The 22442-nt window shown below is 29.8% G+C and overlaps 3 protein-coding genes across 3 annotated transcripts; 1 reads left to right on the top strand and 2 right to left on the bottom strand.

Moving 5' to 3' along the window:
- Positions 1-2963: 2963 nt before the first annotated feature.
- Positions 2964-3838, bottom strand: LOC103858635 (lipid transfer protein EARLI 1-like). Its single transcript, XM_009136026.3, has one exon. The coding sequence runs from the start codon at positions 3554-3556 to the stop codon at positions 3155-3157; it is 402 nt and encodes a 133-aa protein (XP_009134274.1). The 5' UTR covers positions 3557-3838; the 3' UTR covers positions 2964-3154.
- A 9042-nt stretch (positions 3839-12880) lies between these two features.
- LOC103858636 (lipid transfer protein EARLI 1-like) lies at positions 12881-13584 on the bottom strand. Its single transcript, XM_009136027.3, has one exon. It carries the CDS (start codon positions 13486-13488, stop codon positions 13087-13089), a length of 402 nt encoding a protein of 133 aa, XP_009134275.1. The 5' UTR covers positions 13489-13584; the 3' UTR covers positions 12881-13086.
- Positions 13585-20655: 7071 nt separating this feature from the next.
- LOC103858637 (putative lipid-binding protein AIR1) lies at positions 20656-22067 on the top strand. Its single transcript, XM_009136028.2, has one exon. The coding sequence runs from the start codon at positions 21467-21469 to the stop codon at positions 21848-21850; it is 384 nt and encodes a 127-aa protein (XP_009134276.1). The 5' UTR covers positions 20656-21466; the 3' UTR covers positions 21851-22067.
- Positions 22068-22442: the final 375 nt, after the last annotated feature.

Raw genomic sequence — 22442 nt, forward strand, 5'->3', positions numbered from 1 at the left:
CACCTCCAATGGTTAGAAAACACGAAAGGTTCCAAAATAAAAAAAATTATTAGTATCATAATCATTTATTTATTTTTTATTTTCTTTAAATAAGTTAAGCTTTTATTTGAATGACATGTGCCCTTTTTAGTATATTAGGGATTCTTAAAAATTCATAATTAATAACTTTTCTTTCTTCTCTGTCCTAATTTTATTTATTTTTCTTTTTTTTAATACTCAGAACTCCTCCTAAAACTACCAATGGAATTGATCTTATGTATATGTATCTGGAAATACATGTGTTTTAGTGGGAATAGAGGATGTGCACTTAGGTTATAATTTTGAAGTAGGTATTCAATTTTTTTTTTTTTTGAGAAAGTGGTTATAATTTTCTCAAAGATGAAGCAACCAATCCAATTGATGGTTCTTGAGGAACTCCGTATCACTAATTACAGAGTGATTGTGGAAGGAGATTTAATCATGATCGTTGAAGTCAGGTCGAGACGATCTAAGAATTTTGCGCTTGAGAAATAATATACTCATCGAAGGTGGTGAGAACATCGTATTTAACCATTATCTACCGAGCCGATTAATTGCTATTCATGTCTTTCTCAAAAGAGATGTTCCCTCCGAGTTTCTTTATGCTCTCACTTAGAGTTCTTTTTTGCTACAGAGCCTTACTGAACTGAATGTTCGAGGTCTTGCCACAACACTCCAGCTCCATGGAAAGATAATAATAGTTTGGCCACCTAGTTGTAAGAGTATAGTGCTTTTAGGTTTTCGTTTTTATTGGCCAAATGGTCTTAGTTCTGAATTGTCATTTATGATCTTTTTCCTTGCTTTCTGACAATTTAACACTTTAAAAGATTTTCTGTGTAGAACTGTGTATCAGAGTTTGAAAACCTGTTATGTATAGTCGTGAAGCACACAAATCCTTTTCGTGAGGCTTACCGGTTTGCTGTAAAAGCTGCCCTATTATTGCCTTTGGTGGCATTGTGGCCTTCATTATCGTGGTAGATGAGGTAAATTAAAGTTGTAGTGTTCTTTAGTGTATTCAGTTCAATTGTTTAGTAAAACTTGAATGTCTTATAAAATCGTGGTTGCTCCAAAGTATACTGCTAAAGGTCTTGAAATCTTCAAAAAAAAAAATTAAAAATTTGAGGGTCGTCAAAGCAAACAATAATATTTTTTTGAATGAAACAAACAATAATATTACCAAGGGAATCTACACTCAGACAGGTTGGAGTTGGCTGGTTAGCTCAAGGCTCGGACAACATAACTCCAGAAGACTTCAGTTTCAATTTTGTCTGGGATAAGACTCCGTGTGAAAGCTAACTTGCGGATAAAGTCAAACAATTAATACAACAGGAAACTAAACAATATCTAACAAACAATGATTTTACCATTCTGCCATTCTGTTCAAATGGAAACGACACAAAATCCAAATCCCGCGCGAAGCGCGGGCTGACCCTAGTATAAAATATAAAATGATGAAAGAAGATTAGGTTTTATGCTCTTAGTTTGCTTACAATTGACTCTCCATAAGTTATTTCATTTTCTACTTCTATATAGTTATGCTTTCTTTCTCGCTTCTATTTCACTAATATGAGAATTAACTTTTTTGTGAATTTAGTGAATTACATAATTGTCAATTAAAAAAGATTGACATCTGTAAAAATTTCACTCTAGATACAAATCTAAGAATCAAAATTTGAAGAATCACCGGCAAACTCTATTCATAGGTTGGAGTTTAAATCTAATATATCAAGTTGCTATAGAATATAAGTAAAGACTCGAAATATAAATGTTTGTCTAGTATATATTCACATGTTCGGTCTAAAAATCATCTAATGCTAGAACAACAAAACAAATTACTTATTTTATTAACGAACACTTTTGAAATTTACTTATTTAATAGTATACCAATAAAAAAATATAATACTTTACTATTCTAGTATATGTAAACTATGTATAAGGAAAGAACTGTTTGATTTATTTAAATGATAAATCAGAAAAATTATAATAAATAGTTCAAATCTCTCATTCTTACAATTATAATAGCTAGATAACATATTTGGAAGAAAACAATATTAGACGAATGATCAAATCTCTTATTCTTCGAACAAACTTAATAGGAGGTGGTTGAAATCTTGTCATGATATTTCATTAAAAGCTTTTCAGGAATAAAAATAAAGACTAAAATATTTAATATGAATAAAATAATATATATATATATATATATATATAGTGTTTCAAATATTAAAAATCATTATGATTTGAAGAAATGTATTTCTGGGATTGTCATGATCAAATAACATATTAGACGCCCATTAAAAAATAAATTGTATATATAAAAGTATATACATTAGAGTAAGCAAATAAATCAAAACCAATACTTTTTTTTATATTTATAATCATATTTTTGGTAAATAAATTAAAACAATCATTTAATTTACTTTATATGGTATATAATTAAACTTTAATGATATTGACATAGATGTCTATATATATGTAGTATATTTTTATATAAATATTTATTATTGACATTTCTTATTCATATGATTTTATTAATATTTGTATATTTGATGTAACAAAAATTTAAACTGTTAATCACAAAAAATTTAAACTCGGATCAGACAGTGTGGTAGCCAATCCACTCTGTAGCATTAAGTGTGTTCCTCCCGAAGACGACCGGATCAACCGATAGGGTTTATCAAAAAAAGATTCGATTGGTTTTATTTCGTATGTGTGATTAGTTTCTAGGATTATTGTTGTGTTTTTATATTTTAATACTAATTAAAATCACTATGTTTTAATAAAATTGTAAATTTCTTATGTTCTGCAGTTCTTACAAACATCTCGAGTTTTTCTTAGTCTAATCGATATATTTTAACGGATATATCAGGTCAACATAAATTTATTCGTTTTTTAATCTGCATAATAAAATTATTAGATGAATATTTTTTCTATAACTAATGCGGAAACAGGAAGTCGATTAATTACTTTAAATTATGCATGGGCACACTTTTTAAAGCGAATACAATAACAGAAATAGAAGTAACATTTATTCGATTAAAAATTGACAATAGGTAATTTCAAAGAATGATGTAAAGAGAGATGAATATGAAAAAGAGAGAATATTTATTCTCCCAATAACGAAGCATTGATAGGTAGATCAAGCACATATGAATCCACGAGGGGTCTTCCTGCCACAAGCATTGAGAAGAAGACTGAGAGAGACGGGAACATTAAGCTTGATTCCTAGGACATTTGCCTTTAAGGCGGTACATAGACAAGCCGCGGCCTCAAGATCGACCAAACCCTTAAGGAGTGAACAACAAGGCTTGACTGGTGGCGTGCCCAATTCGATTTTGAGAAGATCCTTTAGGACATTGGCACAAACGCCAAGTTTGAGAGTTTTTCTAGGGCAGCTTCCTGAGGAGGATGGAGATGGGGTGGGCTTAGGCTTAGGTTTGGGAATGGAACCGCAGCCACCGCCACAAGCTGTAGTTAGCGTGAAAAAGAGGATGTTGAATGTGAGGAAAATGATAAGGGAGGCTGAGATTTTGGAAGCCATCTTTCCAAAGATAAATTTCAAATTGAGCAAGTTCTAAGATGGAAGTGTTGCTCTAGAGAGTGGTGAAGTACAATGAAGAATGGATGTGTGTATATATATTAGGATTGTAAGGGGTTGGACAGTTAAATAAAGCTGTCTTACTAAATCATTTTGAGCAATTATTAACTTCTTTGATATTTTAGTGACAGTGGAACATTGTTTTATTAAATGGTTACAATAAATCGTTTTTCATATATCATTCAGAAATGTGCACAACCATGGAACTTATTTAATAATGATGTTGTGATGTAGTAGTTTTGTTTTGTCAACTAAATTTTGATCCGTGTTTTCAAATCGCAGAATATTTTATGATAATTTTTTTTATTAACATTGTTACAAATGTTTTGTTAATTTTTAAGAATTGTGTCAAGACAAAACGTTGTTTTATTTAAATCAACGTCTCTAAACCGATCTGGATCTGCAGTCAAACCGGTAAACCAATAATTCCGATATGTAATCTTGTTTGGGTTTTAAAACATATCTATATATTATTTAAAAACCAATAAAATTCGTAAGAATCCGGTAAATCTTAAGGCTAGCCGGTTAAACCGATGGGTGACCGATATGTAAAAAATGTCATTAACAATGTTTCAAATCATTAACAATGTTTCAAACGTTTTGTTAATTTGTAAGAATTGTGTCTATTTAAAATAGTTTTGCATTTAAATCAGCATTTTAAACCCGACTCAAATCCACGGTCGAACCGGTAAATCGGTAATCCGATATGTAATTCGGTTTGAGTTTACCCATTATTTAAAAACCCAATAAAATCCGTAAAACTGCTAAATTTCGAGGCTTACTACTGAAACCGATGTGTGACCGAAATGTAAATCTTATTTGATTTGAATTGTAAATTTTAAAATTTTAAAGTTAATTTTAATTTTTGCATTAGATGTTTAAATAATTATTAGTTTTAATGTTATTGTATTTTGTTATATCTCTTTTAATTCCAACTTCTTAAGAAATGGAACCTAGACTTAGTTATTTCATAATTAGATTAACATTCGAAAACCTGTTAAAAACTACACAATAACAAAATCACATAAGATATCATAAGCAATACGACTAATATATAAAGATATAATCATATAAACTAGACTATGGTGTGTATAAAACTAGTGGTCATTAACGAATGTTTGTTTGTTTAAATTTTCTTTTTGTCAAATTTTTTGAGAGAGAACTGCTTAGCTTTATATATTGAATATTCCTTTTTGGTTTTTGAAAAGCAGATGTGGATTTTGTTATTGTGCAAGACTTCCTTATCCATCGAATATTCCTTTTCAATTGTTAGAATCTTACCATTAAAATTGATTTAAAAATTCCAGCATTAATAATCGTGATACAAAGTATTACCATATAAATATTCCTTTAAATTTTTTTGTGTTTCTGGTTTAATAATATTGATTTTATTGAAGGATTAACTCGTTGATTGTTGTTTTACTAAAAGTGAATCACTGTTTTATTAAATGGTTAAGATAAATCTTTTTTTTTTAATTTCAATTAATGAGTTATCCGCGTCCATACGCGAGAATAAAGATTTACGAAAAAAATAGTTATTAAACATTATTTGTGTTTCGTTTAGTTTAATATTTTATATTATTTTAGATAAGATTATTATTTATGAGTTATTGAGTTGTGATGTTTTAACGTACAGAATATTCAGCTTTACTATGATATTTGTTTCTAAAATTCTAGTTTAACTTTTAAACAAATTCTAATCTAATTTTAATATGGTGTAGTTGGTTTCATATTATTTGTAAGGATATTTTAATTTAAATTTTGTATTTTATTTATTTGGGTTTATTACTGAAGTTTGTGAATTATGAAAACTCACAAATAACTTATAAAATTTACAAACTAACAAAATTCAAAACTGAAAAGTATGGTTTAAGACCAGTTTAAAATTTCATCATTTAAATTATAACATCACATTAAAAAAATTAATTGAAGTTAAGATTTATCATCTTATTCAAAATTTTTAATTTTGAAATATTCAGTTGTTTTTAAAAACATATAAAATCAATTAAAACAAATTAAGTTTAGAAATATTTCTAGTAAACAATAGATCTAGTTTTCTAATGTGAAGTCAACACAAAGGGTCTGACTGGTTCAACCGCAGCGGTTGCGGTTGCGAGAGATTGCGGATGCGGATGGTTGCGGTTTCTAGCGGTTTTAAGAGATTTGTACGACTGGTTCTGCGGTTAGAAATTGGTGCGTTTGCGGGATACTTATGACTGGTTAACTACCAAATGCAGCAGCAGTTAAATAATAAATTAACAATATTTACATTTTATACAATTATAAAAATATCAAAAATAATAATATTATAATAAATATAAAAGTTACATTTAGAATGTTATACTTTAAATTTTTTAAAAATTATAGAAAATATTTTTATTTTAAAGTTTTATAATATTAAATAAAATATAATAGATATATTTTAGCATTTTTATAATTCTAATTTAATTTTTTTATTGAATATTTTTATTTTTGTATTTATATTGTTTTGGAAAAAAATAGAAATTTTTTTTATCCTCCCGCAACCGCCCGCAACCGCAAACGCTAGCTGGAACCAAATTTTGAATTTATGAGGTTCAGAGCGATTTAGAACGGTTTGGAGCGGTTTGAGCGATTGTTGCAAAACGCCAACAACCGCTACCAACCGCAAAAGCTGCGTTTGCGGGTGGTAGCGGGAAAACCAGTCATACCCTAAGTAAAAATAAAATGTGCCGTGTACTAAATTAAAATCTTTTTTCTAGCATAGTAGCAAACATGATAGGTATTAAAACTTTTGGAGAATTTCATGTTTATCATTTTCATAGTACAATTATCATCTTTATCACCACTGAAGAGCAACAATATATTATTCATTAAGTGACAAAAACTATTATATTTTTGTTATATACATATATATAATTATTTAAATAAAAAAAAATAAAACCAATTTAAAAGTAGTTTTTTATGTTTTTGAATTATACTTATTAAAATTTGAACTTTTTTACAAATTTAAAAAAATTGCGAAATTCAAAATTTCTTTTTGAAAATAAAAAAATATGTTTTTAAACTATTCTTTTTAAAAAAAATATAATTTTATAACTATTTATTTATATACTTTTTAGAATCTTAAATTCACATTCCAAAAACCGTACTCCACTCCTCAACTCTAAAACTTAAGTCTAAGGGTATGACTGGTTTTCTCGCTACCACCCGCAAACGCAGCTTTTGCGGTTAGTAGCGGTTGCTGGCGTTTTGCAACAATCGCTCAAACCGCTCTAAACCGCTCCAAATCACTCTGAACCTCATAAATTCAAAAGCTGGTTCCAGCTAGCGTTTGCGGTTGCGGGCGTTTGCGGGAGGATAAAAAAAATTATTTTTTTTCCAAAACAATATAAATACAAAAATAAAAAAATTCAATAAAAAAATTAAAGTGAAATTATAAAAATGCTAAAATATATCAATTAAATTTTAATTAATATTATAAAACTTTAAAATAAAAATATTTTTTTCTATATTTTAAAAAAATTTAAACTATAACTTTCTAAATATAAATTTTATATTTATTATAATATTATTATTTTTGATATTTTATAATTGTATAAAATGTAAATATTATTAATTTATTATTTAACAGCTGCTGCATTTGGTAGTTAACCAGTCATAAGTATCCCGTAAACGCACAAATTTCTAACCGCAGAACCAGTCGTACAAATCTCTTAAAACCGCTAGAAACCGCAACCACCCGCATCCGCAAACTCCCGCAACCGCTGCGGTTAAACCAGTCAGGCCCTAAATTAGTTAATCCTAGGGATATATATTTCTTTTATCTTTCATTAAAAGTGAAGGTAAAAGTGGTTAGTGTACACATGAAAAATAGTATTATTATTGTGATATTTATGGTAATTTCCCAAAACTTTTCAACTAATTCTATTACATGTTAGAATCGTTGTCTCGATAAAATATGTAGAGTTATTTGAGGTATTCTTTCAGTACAAATATAGTATATGATATTCATTTTGATCTTTTATGTATTCAAAGATGAATGAATTTCTCTAAAGAAAACAATGGTTGTGGTTTCTTACGAAGAAAAGACATATTTTTTTATGAATAAAGTATAATTTTATATATCAAATTATTTTTGTGGGTAGTTTAAACTTGAAAACAATAATTGTTTTTATATAGAGTATGAACATTCATATATTATTAAGATTGGAAATTTTCATTTAAAAATGTTAATTTTTTTAGAAATTAAAAATTGATTAAAATAAAATTGAATTGATATATTTTTATTCAATTTCATGTTTTAAATATAAAAATCATATATATTTATACTAAAGATATTGCTTTTTCGATAATAAGGTGATTGGTAAACAAAGTTTAACAGAAAGGTTAAATAAAAAATATTAGTAATGACATTGTAATAATAAACTTACTTCATTAAGATTATCGTTGAAATTAACTATTATCTGAATCAACGTGACAGCAACACATAGTAAACTAATTTCTCAAATAATATTACAGATATATGTTTGGTTTTTTATTAATAGTAAAAGTATAATTTTTATTGTTGCAAAAATATATTTTATTTTGTAAAGAATTATTTTATTTTGTAAGAAATTAATGCTAATATTTTTTTAAAAAAATTGACTTCCCAAATAATATTATAAAAATAAAAAAAAATATATTTTAATATCTATACTATTAAAAAGGAAGGAGTCCCAAAAAATCTACTTATGAAAAGTTGTTGGACATATTCACTAAACTTAACTATTTTTTTGGTCTCACCTTATATTTCTTCTAACTATACACTAACAATTACCTTATATTTCTCTAACTATAAAATAACCAATGCTCTTATTTAATACTCAACTTACTATAATACACCAAAGATTTATACATCAATGTTATTAATTCAGAATCATTAATATATTTTACCCCTATTTTTCCTTAGAATATTACTTTTGTACCACTAAACCTATTAAAAGAAACAGATTATTTTATAACTGATTTAATAATCATCCAACCCACGATCATTTTTCTTTAACAAAAACAGTTACTATAAAAAACATTTGGATTTATTGGTAATTAAAGTCTGAACAATACCATGCTTTTAATTCATATTAAATGTTTTATGACCCAAACTAACATGAAAACATGATGCAAGTACGGTTAACAGAAAGTTAAAAACATGATACCATTCGACGGTCAAAACATATTAACTTCCAATTACGATTAGAGAAATAGTTCACAGTACAACAACAAGCTTAATTATATTTCAAAATTATAGTTTTTTCTTTGAAAACCTTCCTAGGTTATTTTTGTGATGAAAATCTTTTACAACTGGGTTTATCGGGAGAAAGGGTTTTGTATAAATATTTTCTCAGAAAATTATAGCATTTTTAGAATGTTTTTTATGTTTAAATAAAATATATTATTTATTTTAAACATTTATAGGTAACTCAACTATACTCAACTTAAAAATAATTTTATTTCTAAAACTCAAAAATTTAATCTTAATATAGTCATTAAAAAACCTATAAACTAGAATGTATAACATAAAAAATGTAGTTTATTCAATTTTATATCTTAGTAAAATTTATATGAGAAATTTAATCAAATTTTGAAAAATATTATCATGTTATTTTAGATTTTTACCATGTCATCTGGTATAGATTCACGAGTTAATATGGGTTTTAGCTTTTAAATAATGGATTTTTATTAAACTGAAACTAGATTATATATGGTGACTGCGTTTACTGGTTTGACTGACTTATTGGTGTTTTGGTTCCTTTATTAGACTGAATGTTGAGGACTTATTAAGATATATTTTTAATATTTAAAAAAAAATGTTTGAGTAATTTGTTTTTATTGGATAATTCAGCTTATAAATAGTATATTTAAGATATTTGGTTATTTAAAAATTACATATAATTAATATTTGTAGGTATATAATTTGTATTTTAAAAATCCAGGTATCTATTTATCTTGGTTCTAGATATACATGATATGTTCGGTTATTTATAAATTTTGGTTCAAGTTTGGTTTCATTTTTTCAATTTGGTACGGGTTGATTATTCGGTTCCGAATAATATGGCCAAACTTATAAACTATCTTATATTAAAAATTATTAAATTCAAAAAATAAACCCGCGCTTTCTAAGCGCGGGTCAAAATCTAGTTACATGGTTAAAGGTAAAACGGTATTTTGTACAATTTGTGTCACAATTAAACTTGCTTGCCAAAAACTAGATTTAGCAACAAATTGGAATTCCTTGTGGCCTCAACTGGTTTTCTTTTAGTTTTAAAAAAACTAGATTTAAATTGGAATCCATGCACATGTGTAGAATAAATCATTCGTATTGTAGCTGGCGCCTGGCGATTGTGTTTGTAGATTGGTAATTTGTGACCACACAGTCTGGATTTTCATATGTGTATTGGCTTATACTTCTTGTTTTATTGTAGCTGTCCTGATCAGAATATCATTAGTGCTAAAATTCAACAATTCACATTACTTCTGATTTTTAAAAAGAATGTAAACCATAGCAGATCTGACGGAACCAGAAACAAAAATCACATACGTTAACGAGTTTTATTGACCTCCGACTTAAACTTACAACAAGGGGATATTGAAACATATAATTAATATATTAGTTTTAATATGGGATCTCTAACATATGTTTTTACAACACTGGTTAATTATGGTATTACAAACTATGAGAAATATTACATCCGATTCTATAGCTGATAAATTTTACATGTCTTATAAGAATTTACGTATTGACTGCATCACTTGAACCGTTCTATCGAATCCACATTTAACGGTACTCCTTGCACCATACTGCAGATCTCTTGTAAGCATTTTTTTCATTATACTGCATAATTCCAGATTTTCTGGAACTCAAAACCTAGACATTCTGATGTATAAGCATTAATGAATCTTTAGACATCTCCAATGATCCCTCATTATGAAGGAAACATAAAAAAAATAAGCATTCTCCAATAGTAAATGAGTTTGTGACTAGCATTACTTCAAACACAAACTCATTTTGATGTTGGATTTTTTTTTAATTTATTCTCCACAGGCGTTTAGGGAAAAGTTTTGGAGCAACATCATGTTCAGTTAGACCTAAGAAAATAGAGCAACAAGGTCTCATACCCCAGTGCGCTGAAATTCAAGTTGATGTGATTATGAATATTTGCACATGTCAAAAGTTTGGATTTTGAATATTCTTGACTTAACATGGTTAGCCTTATCCTATATCAAAAATTTTAACCATAAAATTTGACTTTTAATATTTAGCTTTAGATTTAACGGAGGTATGTTTTTGTCCATCTATATTTCACCCAAAATTTAACACGAAAGCTAAAGTTAAAATAAAATAAAATTTTATTCTCTTATATATAAAATTAGGTTTCTAAAAAAAACTGCAAATTCAAAACTTCATAGATATTCTCTTCTCCAAAACCAAAAAAAACGGATCGATCAAATCAAAAAATGATATTTGTTCGGGTTTGGATCTGATCAATTTTTCAAGCGGATCCTATATCCATAGAATCAAAAGACTGAAACCAAACCAAAACCGAACAGAGAACCGAATAGATACATGAATTTCTATGATATAGTTAATATACTTAGAAAAATTAAATATATTTAGTTTTAAAATAATCAAAGGAGATGGAAGGCGCTTCCACCATTATGCGACAGATAACCATGGCTGTAAACTCAATGAGTGGAAGCAGAAGTGGCTCGCTGAAAAAGTGCCGAAGCCGATAAACCTCACAGTTTGGGACGATTTTAAGAAGCATGGGGCAAATCTGGAAACAAATGCTCAATCGGAAACCAACTTCTGTAACCGGTGTAGTCAGCGTGGTGGGTAAGAAGTTTATGTCCACAAACTGGGGTCCATTAGTTTACATTTCCGGGAACTTCAGCTTGTCAAGATCTGTCCGTCGGGAACTCCAAACGACTTTTCTCCATCAGAAATTTTCCCGGCGACTTTGTGTCTGTCGGAAATTTTCCTGACGAATACCATCTGTCGGGATTTTTCAATTTTCCAATGAATTTCCGAGAATATGTCCACCGAGAATCCATCACGAAGAGTGTTCGTTGGGAATGCAAATTTCTGACGGATTCCCGACAGATTCTTCTTGTAGTGTTAGTTTATAGCAATCCATTTTTGACTGATTTTCAGATGAACCATGCCATAACTTTCCAGATGTTCCGATGAATTTGTGTTATCCTATTTTGTAAGAACACATCCTATCGGTAACTTCCAACACAATTCTGAGAATCATCCATTTCCGAGCCTAGAATTCTAACAAATTGCGTTTCTTTTGAAAAATGATTGGTAAGAGCTTATTCTGATAACGTTCTGACAAACATGGCAGTTGGTAGTATGAAATCATCTTTCTGGTAATGGACGTATATGATCCATTCAAGTTGTTTTGTTATTTTTTGGTCAAGTTCAGTTTGGCTTCATCCGGATTCAAGTCAGTTCGTGTAACTAGTTTGAAATTCGGTATTTATCTAACACTTGCGCAGACACTTGGATACGTCACTTTATCTTGAACTAACCACATATACGATTCAGCATACGGATGATAATGGCGTGAATTATAGTATGGTATCAAAATATTATTTAGAAATCTGAAAAATCTGAAGATAATATTTGTGTCTAAATTCTGACAATTACTAACGGTAGACTTACGTGTTAAATCGTTTTAAAGATATGTTGCATACTGTTATTGTATTAGTTATATATGTATCGTGCATGTGGTTGCTACGTTCAATAATTTGCTGATAATGCATATTTGTTGGGGATCCTATATCTGTACCAACGTGTTGGCAACAAATGCGTAATCATTATGCGGGACAAATCTTGAGAGAATAGGTTTATCAGAATTTAATTCTAACTGAACAATGTTTTGTGTTTATAGACATTATGGTTTCAGGCTTTCAGCGCAGGCAACTCTCAATAAATCCATATCGCTGATCAAAAAACAGTGGAATCCAATTTATTTAATGGAGTTATAAGATCTGATTGGTTTTATTTCGTTTGTGTAATTAGTTTCTTGGATTATTGTTGTGTTTTGTATTTTAATATTAATTAAAACTTCCTATATTTAATAGAATTGTAAATTTCTTATGTTCTGCAGTACCTTACAAACATCCCGAGAATTTCTTACTGTAGTCGATTTATTTTAACGAATATATCAGGTAAACATAAATTTATTTTTTCTTTTAATCTGCATGATAAAATTATTAAATGAATAATATTTGGATAATTAATGTGGAAACAAGAAGCCGATTAATTATTATAAATTATGCATGAGCACACTTTTTAAAGCGGATACAATAACAAAAGTAGAAGTAACAATTATTCGATTAAAAATTGAAAACTGAAAATAGATAATTTCAAAGAATGATATAAAGATAGATGAATATCAAAAAGAGAGGATATATATTCTCCCAATAACGAAGCATTGATAGGTAGATCAAGCACATATGAATCCACGAGGGGTCTTCCTTCCACAAGCATTGAGAAGAAGACTGAGAGAGACGGGAACATTAAGCTTGATTCCTAGAACATTTGCCTTTAAGGCGGTACAGAGACAAGCCGCGGCCTCAAGATCGACCAAACCATTAAGGAGTGAACAACAAGGCTTGACTGGTGGCGTGCCCAATTCGATTTTGAGAAGATCCTTGAGGACATTGGCACAAACGCCAAGTTTGAGAGTTTTTCTAGGGCAACTTCCTGAGGAGGATGGAGTTGGGGTGGGCTTGGGTTTAGGTTTGGGAATAGAACCGCAGCCACCGCCACAAGCAGTAGTTAACGTGAAAAAGAGGATGTTGAATGTGAGGAAAATGATAAGGGAGGCTGAGATTTTTGAAGCCATCTTTCCAAAGATATACTTCAAATTGAGCAATTTTAAGATGGAAGTGTTGCTCTAGAGAGTGGTGAAGTAAAATGAAGAGAGGATGTGTGTATATATATTAGGATTGCAAGGGTTTGGACAGTTAAATAAAGCTGTCTTACTAAATCATTTTGAGCAATAATTAACTTCTTTGATATTTTAGTGAGAGTGGAACATTGTTTTATTAAGTGGTTACAATAAATCGTTGTTTCCATATATCATTCAGAAATGTGTACAATCATGGCTCTTATTTAATAGTGAAAAACTAACCAGGACTACTTGTTGTTTGGTGGTAATCAACTTGAGGGCTAAAGTCCAATCTGGTAAAGTTACTATGGTTCGAGTCTTGGCCACTGGAGAATCAACATTTCTATATTAGGGACATAGACAGGGAACCGACACGTGACAACATATGACTAGTATGGACCACTTCTGTGTTATCATAATTTTAATATGTCAATTTTATTGAAAGATAACTCGTTGATCCTGGCCTTTTTGTTTTACTAAAAGTGGATCTGTTATTTTATTAAATGGTTAAGATAAATCATTTTTATTTCAGTATGGTAATTTTTTATTCATAGTAATAATTAGATATTATAGTTTTTTTATCTCTAAAGAGAAAATTTGTTTTTGTAAACTTTAATGCTATTATTGTCTTTAAAATTTTATTTCACAAATAATGTTATTAAAATATATATACTTTTAAAATTAAATGGTTAAAGGTAAACTTCCCAAAAACAAGATTTAAATTGGAATCCATGCACATGTGTAGAATAATCACTCGATTCCTATGTGTAGCTGGCGTCTGGCGATTATATTTGAAGATTGGTAATTTGGAATTTTATGACCACACAGTCTGGCTTTTCATATGTATATTGGCTTATACTTCTTGTTTTATTGTAACTGTCTTGATCATAATATCATTAGTGCTAAAATGTTCAACAATTCTCATTACTTCCGATTTTAAAATGAATGTAAACCGTAGCAGATCTGACGGAACCTAAAGGAAAAATCTACAATACAAATATGGTCGAGTGGTACGGTGAAATGGGAAAGATGTTAAGGACTCCGGGTTAGAAATCTATTATTTCAGATATGTTTGTTTGTGTAGCCAGGTGAAATGGATATCTAATTCTCACTGCGAGAAACATGATCTTGATGGCATTGGTAAGCAGGCCGTAGAGATTAGTCGTTTGGAAAAATCACATACCTTCACAAGTTTTATTGACCTCCAACCAACATAAGCTTACAAAAAGGGGATATTGACACAAATTTATATATTAGTTTTGTTTTTCTATTAATATTAAATATGGAATCTCAACATACTTTTTTTGAAATGATGATTCTTAGTATATTTGAACCGAATCACATTGTAGGACCGGTAATTGATCTTTTTGATCATTTTACTTGAGTTAACAAATAAAAGTTCTTATAAAAGTTGAACTCTGGCCGTATGTACATGAATCTCAGAAGGGTCGAATGAGAGGCGAAATATTTAAGGCTCCAGTCACTAAATCTTTCCCAGCAGTGGCACAAGCTCAAAATTCGCTAGACAGGAAAGAAGATGCTATTCGATTTCCATGGGCCGCAAAGATGAATCCTGATTCTAGGAATCTTTACCGAGCAACAGAACCTGAGTACCTGGAAGATGGTACTCCTAAGTTAACTATACCAAGGCATGTTCTCTTACAAGGATTAGAGAAACAAAATGAATATATCTTGGGTCAGTTCTATAGATGCTTGCCTCCGCCTGGTGGTTTAATCTTATGCAGTTTTCAATAAGTTATGGGGAAGGAAATGTAGAATCACTATAATGAAGCTTGGGGAATCTAATTACTTGTTCCATATTCCCGATGAATCGACCAGAAATTGGGTTCTTCAAAGAGGGCATTGGCATGTTGATGACTGCTTAATGTTTGTTGCTCCATGGAAACCGGAAGCATCTTTAGCTATCCCGGAGATCAAAACAGTTCCGGTGTGGGTAACTTTGACGAAAATTCCTAACATCTTCTACTCTATTCCTGGAATAAGTCACATAGCTTCTGGTTTATGTGCTCCAATGGCAACTCACAAACCCCGGTTAGATCCCATTTTAATGGGTGAAGCAAAAATTTTGGTTGAGGTAGAGTTAAGCAAAGCATTTCCTACAAAAATCGCTGCTAATGATGAAAATGGTTTCATTTCCATGGTTGATGTAGAATACGCTTGGTTGCCTTCGAAATGTAGTAGATGTGGTCAGCTTGGGCATAAGGTCAAGCGTTGCTTGCAAGAGGTCGATAAGTCTCATATTAGCTCTGTTCTTTTCACGAACGCTGCGACTTGCGTCAGCGCCAAGAAAATTACTCTTATCAACCATGGCTGACACAACGTCCGCGAAACAACATAACTTGTTTTTCAGTCGCGTGGCAATCAGCGAAGAGTGAAATGGACGCTGGAAATTTTAGCGTTAGCTATGTCTTGCTTTTTCAGTCGCGCGGTCAAATTTGGCTCCTTGTAGTGTGTTTTTCTGATGCTGACGCTGATTGCAGCGTTAATGAAAAGAACAGAGCTATTGCTGCTCCCAAGGTTATTGAGATGGCCTCCAACATTAGTGATGTGGTTATATGACCACTTCTGTCACTGCCTTTGAATCTCCTCAACCCAGCACTACTTTAGTTCCAGTTTCAGAGATTGTTGTATCTCCGGACATTCTTCTGGATGTACACAATGAATCCAACTTGGTTGATCCAAATACTGTTGCCAAAGTTGACAATCTCGTACCACTAGCTACAATCTCTGTTCTTGAAGACATGTATGTTTCCATAACAGCTCAGAGAGAGACCGGTTAAACCATCCATAAAAGCTAAAGAGATGCATTTGCAGTCAACGGTTCGTGGAAGGGGAAACCGAGGTCGTCGATCGAGGTGGACGTGGCTAGAAATATCTCCTTCATAGTATTTTAAGTCAGTCCAAGATCGATCTTTGATTGTTTCTGGTTCATCATATGTTCCCTTTTCTTGTTATCACTTGTCAAAACACTGCATGACTACGGTCATGGCTTGTAATAGGTTAATAATATTTTTAAAAAAGTTCTTATAAAAAGTTTTGTACTATTCGCATGGTTGTAAAGAGAACCGTAGCAACTAATGCAACATCAACACAAACAAAAAGTGTTTTCAAAGACACAGAGTAAGTAAGCTAAAAGTGAATACATATGTCTGTAAGGACATCTACAAGAAACAGGACATACCTTTAAGAAGTGACATACTAACAAGACATAACCTGATACATTCCCCTTCAAACCTGTCTCGCGAGTCGTTAATCAAACGGTAGCAGCAATAGCATACACGAATTTGTAAGACTTGGGTACCGTTAAACCCATAGGGCAATAGTGTTAATGTAATTTTGATAAGCTTTGTTTTAAATGGTCTCTTTTTAAATGATTGTTTTGTACTTTTGATAGGTGGAGTTAAACCCATAGGGCAATAGTGTTAATGTAATTTTGATAAGCTTAATAAGAAAATTCAGAAGAAACTTTTACATCGTGTGATCTTTGCCACAGAAATTAAAAAAAAGTTTAAAATTAGTGAATTACTTATGATTTTTATCTTGAACCTGAAAAGATATAAAAATAAAATATGATTCATAACTGATGGTATGATTATATACATAAAAATTCTCGAAAATAGTTTAAAAAAAAAAGAAAAAATGGTAAAAACAATAATTCGGGATGTTATCCTTAAAATTTATTGAGCTGCGATAGCCAGAGATGCATCCATCGTTCTCTTTAGAGCATCACTAACTCAATTCTATAATTTACTGCATAATATAATGGGAAATGAAATAATAAAAAAGTAAAAAAAAATGATTATTTCATATTCTTTTTATTTTTTTGTTCATATTCTATTTTTCACTCTATTTTCTTTAGAATAAACTATGAAGTGAGGATAGAAAGGCTCTTTGTCGTCAATACCTTCATTTTCAACCCCCTAAAGAGTGACTTAGTCCACCAATAGGATTAGTATAGAGAAAACCTCCATGAGCGTCCCCAACCTAGAGAAAATATAATATTTGGCCAAAATTGCCTAGAATACAGGGTCATATGAAAAGTTATTGATTGTTTGATCTAGTATTTAGTTTTAGTTTTTGGTTTTTAGATTTGACTTTTCGGTTTTTAACATGAAATTTCCTTGTGTGTCCACTTGAAAATATGAATGTTTGGTTTCTTTATTTTTATGACATACTATTAAGTTGTTAACAAATGAAATGGTAGGTATACATATAGTTTTACTTTTGAACAGGCTAAATTATAAGAAAAATAATAGGTGAAGGAAATATTTTCTATTTAAGAAGAGCGAAAATCTCTTATATATAAAAAGAGAAAAATTATATTTTTTTAACTATGACACATATAATCACTATAATGATTGTTAAATTGGAAAGAATGTGTTGAGAAGAACTTGGTGAGCATGGGGCACATCACAGGTGTGAAGCAAAAAGTCGATATCCTTACAGAAACACTATGGAGAATTAAGTTTAAGGAGATGAGAGATCTAATTAGGATTCAAGGTGTTTCCAATGAAGACTTCAAGATCAAGGAGGTGAATGTTGAAGTGAACTTGAAGTAGCTTGAGGAACAAACTAATATTTTCCTATTGAGATAATGATTAGGAAAGTTAGTTTTATTTGAGAGTTATCTACTAGAGTATTCTCCAGAGGTGCATAGGGAAATGAAGACTAACCATCTGAATTTCTAGGTTTTTCTTAACAAAACTAATGAAAAATAAAAATTATGTACGTTGCACTTGCCCCACCCAATTGCTACCTAGATCCGCCCCCGAAAGCAACTGATGAGAGAGACGAATAATTAGGTCACAAAGAGGCACGATTTGTGAGCAGATTTGCGCTTGTGCTTCCTTCATCTGTCTGAGGGTTTGTAGAAGAAGGAGAAAGTGGGATTTGTGTTTTCAAATATTCGGGTTTGATGTTTTGAAGAAGATGAAAGTGAGGAGGAGAGAAACCAAGTTATTCTTCTCTTTATTACTTCTACTAGATTTTTTAACCGCGCTACGCGCGGATAAGATATTATATGTATTTCTCAATTCTAAAAAATAATGTATAATATTGTATTATATTATTTAAAAAATATAAAATATGACTACATAACATAAATATATTTTTTAAATTTTCTTTGTGGAAATCATTATGTTGTTTGATTGTTGTACTTGATTCAAATATTTGCATAAATATTTGTGATAGATGAATAACTATATTTTTATTATCAGTAAATAATATATATTTATTATATAATATAAGAAAAATAAAATTATTTACTTTTTAAACAAACTTGTCTCATGTTGGGGACTCGGTTATAGACATATCATATACGAATGAGACATTTTTACAGTTATCAATCTTCTTAACATTGAAAAAACAAATCTACATATCAAAACAATATCTCATACGATCTATTTGTGGAATAATTACTCTGAAGAAATTGAATTTAGGCATCAAAAAGGACTGAAAATGTATGTGCATATATGTTATCTAAGTCTGCTTCACAAAGTACTATTCATAGTTCATATATCATTAATGTCCATCCTATTTTTTTGTCCACCATTTCTTAAACATCTTGAAATAACTGATGCTAATTAATAATAAACTTTTTGCTGGAAAAAAATCAAATTTGTCTAATTATCGCTTAAATATTTTATTAATATGGTCTAAGAAGCTTTTAAGTGATATCATAGTTTAATTTATTAGTTTTTTTGTTAATTTTTAGAGGTTTTTGTATTTAAGATTTTTTCCATATTAAGCTTCTATTTCTTTCACAAAATTGATATCATAAAAATTACCATCAAATCAGTTTTACTTATTTATTATTTTGTTTTAACAAAAATACACTTTTAAATAATTTAATTTAAAATAAAATTATATATTAATTTGCTGTATTTTAACAATTTCATTGATTTAATTAATTTGCTTTGGTGGATAACTGAAAAAGTTTTCATATGAATCGGGGAAAGTAAATTTATGTTGTTATATTATATTTATTTTGTGTATATAGAATCTATATATAATTCTAGTGTAATAAAGAAAGAACATTATTTTTTTGTAACTTCAAAAAGATACATTATTACAATTTAAAATGAATCAAAATTGAAGAAAATGGTAATTAAATATTTGTAAATCTAATTGTTTAGTTGGATTCTCATGAAAAAAAAATCGATTGGTTAAACAAATGTTTCAAAATTTGTTGTGGTATTGTTTTGTCTATAAATTATAAAATTTATTGAATTAATATATTTAATTATTGCATCCTTAAATAATATTTTATTAAGACATTAGAAAAATATGTTTTGAGTTGTTTTGTCAAATTGTACAAAAATCTATGCTTTTTCATATTTGTAACTTCAAAAAGATACATTATGATAATTTGAAATTAATCAAAATTGAATAAAATGGTAATTAAATATTTGTAAATCTAATTATTTTTTTATCTTGTTTAGTTGGATTCTCATGAAAAAAAATCGATAGGTTAAACAAATGTTTCAAAATTTGTTGTGTTATTGTTTTGTCTATAAATTACAAAATTTATTGAATTAATATATTTAATTATTGCATCCTTAAATAATATTTTATTAAGACATTAGAGAAGTATGTTATGAGTTGTTTTGTCAAAATTTTACAAAAATCTATGTTTTTTCATATTTGTCACGAAAATTTATATGTTAAACTTACTTTTACAAAATTCTTAACTTTGTCACGAAAACAAAAATCTATGCTTTTTCATACTTGTCAACGTTCTCACACTTTCTAAGAATATATTAGCTTAGTCACTTACTTATTTTTTTTTACAAAATAAAGTATCGGAGTCTTGAAAGTTGAATTCATATTATTGTAAATGTACATAAGAGTTTGTGATTATATACTTAGTGGTTCTTGTATATGTGTCCAAGAAAGTTTCAATGGCTTAGTGGTAACTGTCCTATATATATATCATACTAACCCGGGTTCGATTCTCACCTTCGCATTGTTTTTTTATTTTTTACGGAAAAAAATGAGATGACATGGCAATTTCGGGTTCTCTGATTGGTTGATTTTTCTATCCTATGTGGACACCCTCTCCATGGCTTATATCCCCCTTTTAGTATAGTATAGATTTCATAGAAATATATTAACAATATTAAAGAAATAGGGCTGCAGTTTAATATGGTCTCCAATTGGGTTTGAAGCTCAATAATATGGATATTGTCTTCAGGTATTTATCGCTACGAACCGATCGGATAAAAATGAAATGAATAAAACAAATGAGATATAGGAAGAAATAGAATAAATTTATCTTATTCATTTTTCATCAAAATATTCATAAAATATTTTTCTAGTTTTATTTATATAAACCATAAAACGTATCGCCAAATTTTATTCAAAAATATTTGCTACTAAATATTCTTTAAAATTAATTCAAGTGAAAATTCTGGAATAATATTTATATATTTGAATTAATATTTTGATATATTAAATAAATTAATAATATTATTAGACACCTCCTAAATTTTGTTGATGTACTATATATTCAATACTAATATACAGAATTTTTAACGTCATAATATATAATATAAATATGAATTATAGGATTTAGTTTTGTTATTATAAATTTCAGTATATTTTTTTTTTTAATGTACACTTGATACACTTCGTTCCAAACTCTTACTGCAGACCGCCAGCTAAATATACCCTAGGGGCTAGGGCTAACACATGGTCGGTCACATTCATATTCTCGATACTTTTGATTTTACATTGTTTATCATTATTATAACCCAAAGTTGTATATTTGAATAATCAAACTAATACAATCTTATAACTCTATTTTTTTACTAAAACGATCCCACTTACCCTATAAATACACCCACTTAGACACTCAATTTCTTCACCAATCTCAAACATAAACAACACTCAATCTAATTTCAGGGTAATAAAAATGGCTAGTAGAAACTCTCTTGCCATTTTCCTTGTCTTGAACATACTCTTTTTCGCCCTAACTGAAGCCGCCCGCTCTGGTTGTCCACCAGGGCCATACAAACCCAAGCCTACCCCTCCAGCAATCCAGACATGCCCAAAAGATACAGTAAAGCTTGGTGTTTGTGTTAACGCGCTTAACTTATTGAATGTCACATTAGGTGCTCCTCCAGTTAAGCCGTGTTGCAGCCTCATTGACGGTCTGGTCGATCTAGAAGCTGCAGTTTGTCTTTGCACCGCGCTTAAAGCTAGCATTCTCGGCATCAACATTAACCTTCCAATCAACCTTAGCTTGCTTCTCAACGTTTGCAGCAGAAAGGCTCCTCGCGGCTTCCAATGCCCTTAATTTCTCAAACATGTCAAAATATTGCAAAAACCTGAATGTGCTATGTTTCAAATTTGGTCGAACTTTAATTTGTGTTCCTGTGTTTTTTATCTTCTCTTATTTGAATTGGTGGATGTGGATAAGAAGATCCTCATCAACTAAAAAATGAGTCTGTTTTGTTATTTATTTCAATTGTTTGATGAATAAGATAACACTTTTCGGTGTTACATTAAATGTTTGCATCGTTTTAGTAGAAGAGAAGTATTTTAATTTACTAAATGTCATAAAAAAAAATACTAATCCTAGAAATTGTAGGATTAAATGACATTTATGACTAGACCATGCATATTATAGGTTCTAGTTTCGGATTTGGACAAATAAACGTGAGAAACACATACATAAACGACGCAACCACTAACCCGCTAACGAGATTTGTTAGCATGATGCCCCTAAAAAATTTTAGAACTATTTGGTGCCTTTTTTCTTCTTTTTTTTGTCACAAGAACTATTTGGTGCCTAAAGCACATACTTTCTCTGCTTTAGGTTAATTAAGGCAGCCCTGATGGAGACATATATATATATAGGCCTCAGTTACGAACCATTTACTCATAAA

The sequence above is a fragment of the Brassica rapa genome, chromosome A03, assembly GCF_000309985.2.
Source record: "Brassica rapa cultivar Chiifu-401-42 chromosome A03, CAAS_Brap_v3.01, whole genome shotgun sequence".
NCBI lineage: Eukaryota > Viridiplantae > Streptophyta > Magnoliopsida > Brassicales > Brassicaceae > Brassica > Brassica rapa.

Coding starts and splice junctions, on each gene's coding strand:
- LOC103858635 (XM_009136026.3), bottom strand. CDS start 3,556: ATGGCTTCCAAAATCTCAGCCTCCCTTATCATTTTCCTCACATTCAAC.
- LOC103858636 (XM_009136027.3), bottom strand. CDS start 13,488: ATGGCTTCAAAAATCTCAGCCTCCCTTATCATTTTCCTCACATTCAAC.
- LOC103858637 (XM_009136028.2), top strand. CDS start 21,467: ATGGCTAGTAGAAACTCTCTTGCCATTTTCCTTGTCTTGAACATACTC.